Source organism: Aspergillus ibericus, assembly GCF_003184845.1.
Source record: "Aspergillus ibericus CBS 121593 unplaced genomic scaffold BO80scaffold_7, whole genome shotgun sequence".
NCBI classification, from domain to species: Eukaryota; Fungi; Ascomycota; class Eurotiomycetes; order Eurotiales; family Aspergillaceae; genus Aspergillus; species Aspergillus ibericus.
In genome coordinates this window covers 708,048-717,911 of record NW_020292105.1, presented here as the reverse complement: position 1 = coordinate 717,911, position 9,864 = coordinate 708,048, and the positions used below count along the sequence as shown (strand labels likewise).

General features: G+C 56.5%; 3 protein-coding genes across 3 annotated transcripts; 1 reads left to right on the top strand and 2 right to left on the bottom strand.

The window, feature by feature from the left end:
* Positions 1-74: 74 nt before the first annotated feature.
* Positions 75-4,926, bottom strand: BO80DRAFT_486565 (PT repeat family protein; the record flags this gene model as incomplete). Its single annotated transcript, XM_025723527.1, has 2 exons — positions 75-4,579; positions 4,659-4,926. 2 exons carry the CDS (start codon positions 4,924-4,926, stop codon positions 75-77), a joined length of 4,773 nt encoding a protein of 1,590 aa, XP_025578539.1.
* A 2,577-nt stretch (positions 4,927-7,503) lies between these two features.
* Positions 7,504-7,853, top strand: BO80DRAFT_258128 (uncharacterized protein). Its single transcript, XM_025714713.1, has one exon. The coding sequence runs from the start codon at positions 7,544-7,546 to the stop codon at positions 7,736-7,738; it is 195 nt and encodes a 64-aa protein (XP_025578538.1). The 5' UTR covers positions 7,504-7,543; the 3' UTR covers positions 7,739-7,853.
* On the bottom strand, positions 7,828-9,026 carry BO80DRAFT_258179 (uncharacterized protein). Its single transcript, XM_025714714.1, has one exon. The coding sequence runs from the start codon at positions 8,745-8,747 to the stop codon at positions 7,968-7,970; it is 780 nt and encodes a 259-aa protein (XP_025578537.1). The 5' UTR covers positions 8,748-9,026; the 3' UTR covers positions 7,828-7,967.
* Positions 9,027-9,864: the final 838 nt, after the last annotated feature.

The window sequence follows — 9,864 nt, the reverse complement described above, 5'->3', positions numbered from 1 at the left end:
TCCTGAATCACATTAGCTTTGGCAACGACAAGCATGAACTAACAACGTCTCGACGGATAACACCCGACGCGACTCTACTGGTTGTTCCTTCCGCGGCGGCGGAACGGCGAGAAGATGGCGCCAAAGAAATTGGTGAACACAGCCCGGAGGATGGTCTTAAACCAGCTGTCATGCTTACGGTTCAGAGAAACAGCTGTGACTGACCGGTTTTGACTCTGGGCGCGAGGATCCTCGTCGCCCTTGGCGGCCACGGCCTTGGTGGCATCGGAAGGCGCGGCGGGCTCGTTGGCCTTGGTGTGGTTGGCCTCGGTATCGTCCTCGACTTGCGGCTGCTTGCTAGATCCAGATGCCTCGGCGACTGCTAGAAGAGAGTCAGCTTCATATTCAGTATTTTCTGGCGCTCTTGGCAGTCCCTTACGTTCGGTAGGCTTCGCGTCGACGGGTGCCTTGTCCTTGTTGTCGGGCTGGTCCTGGACCTGCTTGTGCTCGGGCTCAGGAGCGGCTTCTGAATGCTTGTGAGAGGCCGCCATCACTCCAGCGGTAACGGCAGCACCTGCGGCAACTGCAGCAACACCGGCACCGAGAACCTCGGGGGTCAAGATGCTATCCTCGAACTCCTCGGGAGTAACCTCCTTGGCAATCTCCGGAATAGCCTCTTCGCGTGCTGGCTCAGCAGTGCTGTCCTCAGCAGGAGATTCAACTGCGGCAGCAGGCACAGGCTGCACTTCCTTGGGCGCCTCGGACTCGACCGGTGCCGATTCGCTGGCAGGTTCTTCAGTCTGGGTAGCCTCCTTCGCTTCATCAGCAGCCTCAGCAACGGCCTCAGCAACGGGCTCGGGAGCAGCCGGCTCAGCGGGTGCGTGCTCTTCGACAACAGCTTCAACCTCAGCCGGCACCTCCTTGGCCACTTCCGCGGTCTCTGTGACTTGCTCCTCAACGGGTGCGACGACCTCAGTAGCCTTCTGCTCCTGTGGCTCTTCGGTGGCCTCGACAGTGGCAGGCTCAGGGACAGTCACCTCCTTTGCAGTCGAATCCTCGGCAGTCTCGACGGCAGCCACTTCAACAACTGGTTCCTCAGCAACCGGTTCCACCACCTTCTCGACGACCTCCGCAACAGGAGCTTCAACAGGAGCCTCAACAGCGGCCTCCTTGTCGGAAGGCTCTGGGAGGGACTCGGTTACGACAGCTTCCTGGGAAACTTCGGCCGGCTGTTCAACCTTGGCTTCTTCAACGGTTTCCTTCGCTTCGGGCTCTTCGACGATCTCCTTCTCAGCCGGCTTTTCAGCCTCAGGCTCTTCGGCAACGGTCTCAATGGCAGCCTCTTCAGCGACAGCCTCTTCGACAGCAGGCTCTTCAACAGTAGGCTTCTCGACGGCGGGCTCTTCGGCGACAACCTCCTCGATGGCGGGCTCCTCAGCAACGGGCTCCTTGGCAGCAGGCTCCTCAACAACAGGCTCCTGGACGGCAGGCTCTTCAACGACAGGCTCCTTAACGGCGGGCTCTTCGGCGACAGCCTCCTCGATGGCGGGCTCCTCGACGGCAATTTCCTTAACGGAGGGCTCTTCGACAGCAGGCTCTTCAACAGCAGGTTCTTCGACAGCAGGCTTCTCAACAACGGGCTCTTCGACGACAGCCTCCTTGACGACGGGCTCTTCGACAGCAGGCTTCTCAATAACGGGCTCTTCGGCGACAGGCTCCTCAGCAACGGGCTCCTGGATGGCAGGCGCTTCGACGACAGCCACAGGCTCTTCGATGGCAACCTCCTTAACAGCGGGCTCCTCGACGATGGACTCCTGGACGACAGGCTCTTCGACAGCAGGCTCTTCAACAGCTGGCTCTTCGACAACAGGTTCCTGGACAATGGGCTCCTCGAGGGCAGCCTCCTCAATAGCGTCCTCGCCGGTCAGATCGCCTTCCTTAGTCGACTGAGTCTCGAAGATAATCTCATCTCCAGCAGTAGTAGCGATGGTAGACTCCGCCAGGTTGGACGACTCGTCCGACTCGTCAGCATTAGGCTCTTCAGCGGGCTCCTCCGCAGCCAATTCCTTAGGAGTCTCCTCAGGAAGAGATTCTTCCGGCTTAGACTCAGGGACAGGCTCCTCCTTGGCAGGCTCTTCAACCGGAGCTTCAATCGGCACTGGGGTCGGCTCTTCAGCAGCCGGCTTGACTTCCTCAGTAGCAACTTCCTTGACCTCTTCAGCGGGATCCTCAGCAGTCTCCTTGACTTCGGGTTCTGCGGCAACAGTTTCTTCTTGAGCGGCCTCCGGGGCTGCGGCGGCTTCCTCCACAGTTTCCTTGTGCTCAACCGTCTCTTCAGCCACCGGTTCCTCGGCAGCTGGCTCCTCAACGGCAGCTTCAACAGCTTCCGTGGCCGGAGTCTCGGAGACAGGCTCTTCGACAACAGGCTTCTGGGCAGGTTCCTCAACAGCCTCCGTAGCGATAACTTCCGCAGTGGGCTCTTCAGCTGCAGGCACCTCAGGAACCTGTTCCTCGGCTGCGGTTTCCTGGACAGGCTCCTTAGCCTCTTCCTCCACTGAAGTCTCCACAGCCGGTTCCTCAACAGCAGGCTCCAGAATGGTCTCCTTGGCGGTCTCCGCCGTAACAGCCTCAGCAGCGGATTCTTCCGCAACGGCCTCCGCGACGGCCTCCTCCGCAGCGGTTTCCTTGGGAGATGATTCCTCGGCAGCCTCTGGAGCGGGAGTCTCAACGGCTGGTTCCTCGAGGGTAGGCTGCTCAACCACTGGCTCCTCCGCAGCCGATTCAACCTTGGCGGCTTCCTCGACAACTTCTGTGGCGGAAGTCTCGGTGGCTGGCTCCTCCGCGACGGTTTCAGTCACTGGCTCCTCCGCGGCAGCCTCCTTAGGAGCCTCCTCAACATGCTCTGCTGCAGCCTCGACGGTCGGTTCAGCGGCGACAGGCTCAGAGGTAGGTTCGACAGGCTCTTCCTTGGTGGCTTCCTCTGTAGCTTCCGTAACCTGTTCAGTTGGTTCCTCCACCGGCTTCTCCGTAACGGGCTCTTCGGCAGGGGTCTCCTTCAGGGCGGGCTCGTCTGTGGGCAAAGTCTCAGCAGGAGCATCCTTAACAGTCTCCTCTACAGCGTGCTCCACTGCGGGTTCGGAAGTCTTCTCCTCGGTCGCTGGCTCTTCCGTGCTAGGCTCCTCCACCTTCTCTGCAACAGCCTCGGTGGGAACTTCCTCGGCGGGAAGCTCAGTGGAGTTTTCCACAACTGGAGTCTCACTGACTGCCTCAGCGGTAACCACTTCTGCGGCTTCAGCAGATGCAGTGTTCACGGGAACGGACTCTTCGACATGAGCTTCGGTGGCTTGAGTGGCGGCCGGTTCCTCGACAGCGGGCTGTTCCTTAGCGGCCTCGTCGGCGACAGCATCCTTGGTCGGCTCTTCGGCAAGTGTAGATTCCGCGTGGGTCTCTTCGACAGTGGGTTCTTGAACCACCTCCGTGCTAGGCTCAGCCGTAGATTCTTCGACAACAGGCGCGGCGGCTGAGGTCTCCGTAGTCGCCTCCTCGCTCACTTCCTTCGAGGCTTCTTCAACGGCGGGCTCGGCAGCAGGAGGCACCTCGGTGGACTCCTCAGCCTTGGCTTCCTCCTTGAGCACTTCCTGTGCGGGCTCCTCGGTTGCAGGCTCAGCAGCCGACACCTCAGTGCCGGGCGCTTCCTTAGGCTCCTCCACTGCTTCCTCCGTGACCGACTCCTTGGCGGGCTCTTCAGGGGCAGCATCTGCGGCGGTCTCAGTAGCCGTGGTGATTTCCTCGGTCGACTCCTTGACGGGCTCCTCGGCGCTAGGTGCAGTAGTTGTCTCGGCGGCGGGCGCCTCGGCATGTTCCTCCGACACGGACTCTTCCTTAGCGACCTCCTGTGTGGGTTCCTCGGCGGCGGGAGTGTCGACGGCCGGTTCTTCGACAGCTGGTTCCGCCGCAGCGGTATCCTTGGGGGCGGCTTCGATGACAGTATCCTCCACGGCGGGCTTTTCGTCAGAGACCTCGGGCTTTTCCGCGACCGATTCTGTCGCAGGAGTCACTTCAGGGACAGCTTCCACGGGTGCGCTCTCAAGGACGGTCTCTTCCGGCTTCGACGTGACCTGCTCCGAAACCTCTTCTTGCGCAGGCTCTTCGGTCACCTTTTCGGTTTCCGCCACAGCAGGGCTTTCCACGGAAGTTTCGGGTTGCTCCTGGGGTTCGACCTTCTCAGCAGCCTCGACCTTCACTTCCTCGGTGACAGCGGGAGCAGCCGGAACCTCTTCGGCTTCCTTCGTTGCGGGCTGGCTTTCAGCAGGTGTCTCCTCCGTCGTCACGCCCTCCTGCTTCGTCTCGGAGCTCTGCTCAACGGGTTCTGTTCCGTTGACCTCAGGTGTGGCGATGCCATTGGTGGCAGGCTCCTCAGCTTTAGCATCCTTCTTGTCATCCAGCTCGGGAACGGACTCGGGCAGGTTTTCCTCGACGACGTGTTCAGCGACGCCGTTAGCATCGTTCTCTTTCGGGGCGGCTTCCTCGGCCTCTGCAGCGGCGGCAACAATCGATTCGACGGTGAGAAAGTTGTTCACCAGGCCTCCCTCCCCTGCGGCTGTAGTTCGAAGGTGTTGGTCAGTTTCAGATCTGTTGGGCGATGATGCGATGTCGGGAGGAAGAGAGTTCAAGCGTACCATGTTTGACAGCCTCGTCGTGGAACCACGGGCCGGTAGCGCCCTCGCGGAATCTATATTGATATTGACCAGGTGATAGCTTCACGTCGTGGTAAAAAAGGAATTCCGTCGATGTCAATCCCTCGTCATCCGGTTCGGTCTCTACCGCCTTAGAGTTGCACTCGACGGGTTCCCAATGCGGCTCGGAGAAGGTGCCGGCCACGAAGATGGGGTCATCAATCGGACGACGGATGGAGATTGTGACGGTCTCACCAGCGGGGTGGGCCATTGTGGTCATGAAATGTCGTAACAGTCGTTAAGATGTAGCAAACGCAAACAGGGAGGAAGAGAAAGAAAAAATCTCAGACGGTCGACTCGGGTGGATTGTGGAGTCTCGTAGGACCAAGGCAAGAACAGACGACGGACCTCCGCGAGGATATCAATGGACTAAAAACAAATAATGTACAAGCGAGCAGAGGATAGCGGAGTGGTAGGACAAAATAGAGCCCTCCTAAGGTGGAATTGAAAGGTTAAAAGAAGTTTGAGGGGGGGGAGGAGGTAAGGGAGGTGGAAGATGTCTTGGAGGGGCAGCGGAAATGAGGAAAGAGGATGGGGGAACGATAAGAATGACTCTTGGACAAGAAGAGCAAACCAACCGAGATGATGTAGGAGATGAGAGAAACGCAGCGAGGCGAAAACAGTTGATAGTGGGAGCGGACCTAATCAGGAGGAGGAGGAGGAGGAGGAGGGGGAGGCCGAGAAAAAAATGGGAGGGCGACTGCTGGTACTACAAGAATAGCCTTAGGCCCTTAGCACGACTGCTCCAGTGATCCGGTCCCCACGGAAGACCGATGGGGACCCAGGATGACTACCGCAGCAAGCAGGTCGGCTAGTGAGGATGGCCGTTAATTAGCCCGCTGGTAGTTGGCGGGGCAGCTGCAGTCGTCTTAGTTCCGACGGCCTCCTGATTGTTTTGAGGATGAGGAAGGATGATGATGCCATGGTCTGGGAACTACGGGGAGGGGGCAACCGGACGACCTTATTCCCCTCCCCCCCTCCATGATCTGGCTTCGATGGGGGGTGGATGACCGATGAGAATGAAATGAGGGGGAACGGCAGAATTAGACCCAAGTTTAATCCTACGAGACCGAGCCATCAAGCCATATCAGCCCGGAATGATTGCTCGACGCCGAGGCGCAGGCGTTGGTCCGGCTCCAATGAGAGGGGGTGCGCATCGCATCGCAAGCCCCCGGAGAGGAATTATTGGCATCATTCGCAGATCCTTCCAGGCTAACAGCGCCTGGACAGAAAATGCGGTGAGATGGTGTGGCTCGAGGGCACCAATCAGCGGCAGGCTGTCGACCTTTTCCATGGTGACCTTGATGACCTTGCGATGGAGGACGAGTATGCGAGATAAGCCTGGAGTGATGAACCCTCCAGACGCACTCCGTCGCCCGCCATGCACCTCATTACATATTATTCCTGAAAGCTACGACATACAGTCGAGAGAGAATCGGGATTGCAGGGTCTGATCTGTCTCCGATCATCCTCCCTACGATGAATCCCCTGTTCAAGTCAGGGAATATTTTTCTGATGCAGTTGAGCGGCAAAAACAAAACAAAAAAAAACAGCAGAGCAAAAAAAAAATTCACAAGCAGACGGGGAGTGGAGACCTCAGGCCGGCCAGGGCCAACCAGACGAGCAGACGGTGGTAGTGGCACCATGGCCCATCCACATCGGGGCCTCCACCCGCAGCTGGCCGAAAGACCTCCGCCGCATCGCAGGGCAACTCGGCACCGCCGGGCAAAACCCCGACGGGAGATACAACAAAGTCCCATCCCTTCACAGATAGTCTTCAAGCCACCAACAACCCAATTATTGACGGCGGAGTAGACTTATCTACTAGATAGGATAGTATTCGATAGCGATCGATCGAATCGAATCGCCGCCTGCACAGCATATGTAAGTCAGGTTTATTCTTGCCTCCGCAATCCCGGAAAATGGCCCCGGTGTTGTGCAGTAGCTAAGGCAGGATCCTTCCAGGTGCTTGGTCGCATGTCCACTCCAACTGCCAGTTTCTCTCTACTCTGTATGGATCTGTATCCTGCAGTCTACAGTACCAAGTATCCAGTCCCGCTATCATCCACCCATGAATAGAACAACAAATCCCCACGACCCAGTAAAACAAAATGTAATGAGTCATAACCAACTCCTATTCCCTATCCCTATCCCTATTCACCTCCAACTGCCCCGTATCCAACCAAAGCAGTAAATGCATCCCATCCCCTTTCCCGGCACTTCCCACCCTCCCAGACCATCTCATGATTCAATCACCAATTCCTCTTACCAATCTAGTGGAGCGCCGTCCCATCCCAGTCTTCCCAGCCATGGAATCCCCGGTAATTACCCAGGTTAAAACAACAAACAAACAAACAAACAGATGCCTAACACGGCACGGTAGATCCATACTGACGTAGAGATTCAAAGAATTTATTTTCTACACAGTAGCATCTCTGACCTATGGAGCATTGGAGATAGACAGAAAACTGCCAGTCGCTGAAACTCTATGTCATCATCATCTGGTCTTGATTGGTCCAGACCTCGTAGTCCGCTTGCCCTGCCCGGGCTGCTTTAGCGTTGCGGATCGTCGCATGGGTTCGGTTGGCTGGTTGCCAGTGCCAGTGTTAGCAGCTTGGATCGCTCTGTGCTGGATCATGGGTTTAGTTATTATTCAACCACTTATGGAGTAACTAAGTGGTTAGTTAGATGGTTAGCGTGTGCTTACATCAGATATGATGATTTTGTTTGACTATAGATGTGTGAGTGGTGTTGAAGGAGCTATGGATTACTTACTGTTCTTTGTTGGGTGCGGAGCTGAGGTCCTCCGTATACTCCGTACTCCGTACATGGAGATAGATTCGCCTTGTCATGAGGATGTGAAGAAATCGGTGAGTGAGTCACGCACTCTATTTGCAGTTGATCGTCGGAAGAGTAGGATTCGTTGTAGTGTATTCCGTACGGAATACGTTTGCATCTCGCAGATCCATGCATCGTTGATGAATCCTAAACTTAAACAGCCATGCACTTCTTGGATTAAGTAATTAAACGATCAAAATCATAACTATAAAATGCCAGACAATCACAATAACTCAACACTCGATGTCTTCTGCAAGTCGCTCCAACCAGATGATCCATGCTCGCTATTTCCCGCAATGCACCCAGCTCCTGAATCCAGTACCCCAAAGGGAAGTCGTCGACTCGTAAAGGTCCAAGGTCGCAGCTTGAACGAAGCAAATTAACAAGACAAGCAAAATCAAATGATGTTCCATATTAGAGAATCTCCAGGTCTTCAAATTCAACGACCAGGCCATCGCCCGCGGCCGTACCGTCCATCCCCCGGCCGTTGACCATCTCCCACATCGTCCCGGTGCGAGGCAGGCTGTGCGGGCGACTAGCATAGACTCCCACGTGGACAAACTTATCCTCCACCCCATAGAAGAACCATGTCACTTCCCGCAGCTTTTTCCACGTGCTGCTCACGGCCCCCGGGGTCATTGCATATGGTACCGCCGACGGCACCTGGTACCAGATCCAAAGCGAATGTCCGATCCGCTCCAACTTGATACGCAACGAATGGACAGCAGACGGTCCCCGGTCGGGAATAGCAAGTGGTGAAAGACACCAGTCCGCGCCGTCGGCGGTTGCGCTTACTGAAGATGCGTTCATGGTGCCCGAACTGAATTCCATGCCCGCCTTGACCCATTTACAGGGTCGTGCCGTCTGCGAGTACCCATGGCGACCCGATCGTGTCCCCGAAGGGAGCGGAACACCGTCGGATGAGAACGACTGAGGTGCCGCGCCGGCAAAGATCACCAGGCCTCCCTGGTCCCATTCCATCTCCCAGTCCGCCGTGACGGTGACCTCGGCGACTACAAACGGACTCCGCAGAGAAGTGAACACGATAGGAGCCGTTGCGGTATCCCGGTTCGGTGGCTTGCGCCAAAGATCCGTGTTAGGACCGGCGGTGAGGGTGAAGTATTCCATGCATTGCGGCAGAGAGAAGGTTGATGGCAAGTTCAACGCCGTGAAAGACGAACTGCTGGGGGGCATTGTTCCCTCTCAAGCCTTTCACCACGGCAGTGACCACTGAGGGACCTCCTTTTGTTCTTCGGCCGGTAAGATTCGTCCTCCCGTAATTAACCCGAACAAACAAAGCACTCCGGGACCCTCCTATCCTTACTTGAAAGTTCGTACTCTGAAACTTTGACGAACTGCTCTCGGGGGGTCGTGGCGATGCCGCTGAGGAGAAGGGGGGAAAGATGGAAGAGAAAAGAAGCGTGCGGTGTGGACAAGATCCAGTTCCGTTTCCACCTTGAAGCAAGGGATTCCCGACCTCTCCACGGCGTGCTCGACTTCAACCTGCCGTTCTGGGCCTTGAAAAAAAGGGCCAAGTCAGAAAAAGGAGTCGGTAGTCAGGAAGCTAGTAGCAAACCAAGCCTGGTCCGGGCGGCCAAGTAGTGTGTGAGGAAAAAGCAAAAACAGAAATGATTGAAAACTGCCAAAGTATGTCAGGGTCAGTCGAGCAGAGCCCCTGGAGATACCGAGGAGTTGCTGGCGAAAGGACTGGGGGCGTACAGCGGTGCGCTGAGACACGCACAAACAGCGCGAGGACAAAGACTTATAGATGGCCAGACCCGACTGGCGGTGATCCGACAACGACATCCCAGGAAAAGAAAGCAGCCTGTGGCGATGCCACCACGGGACCGCTTTATAGAAGGCTCAGTCAGGGTACCGACGTGCTGGCTCCAGGGTGACGGTCTGGGCAGAAAGCCCAGTGTCCAACCAGACGAACCACTGTGCTGGAACAGGCGATCATTGCGCGAAGGTATCCAGGAATCTGGGTTGGTCGCGACCCGTGCTGCATTTCCTTTTTATTTTTCGTTGTGTGCTTTTCGCTGCGCCGTTCTTTTTGACAGCCCCTTGGTTTCCATTTTCCTTTTTTTTAAATCTTTCCTTTTTCCCCTGCCGTGTGCATGGAAGCAGTGCCGGCTTCACAGGACTCTATGCAGACCAGTTCAGGAGTGGCGGGTCATCCTGCATCATTGGGAGACAAACAGCCTGGAATCCACGCAAGTCTGAGTTGTGGGGGGTTCGCCCATCCAGGGCAGCTGAACTGCTGAAGGTCCAGCTCCTGTGCACAAATTAAAAGCGATGGGGGCCAGGGATT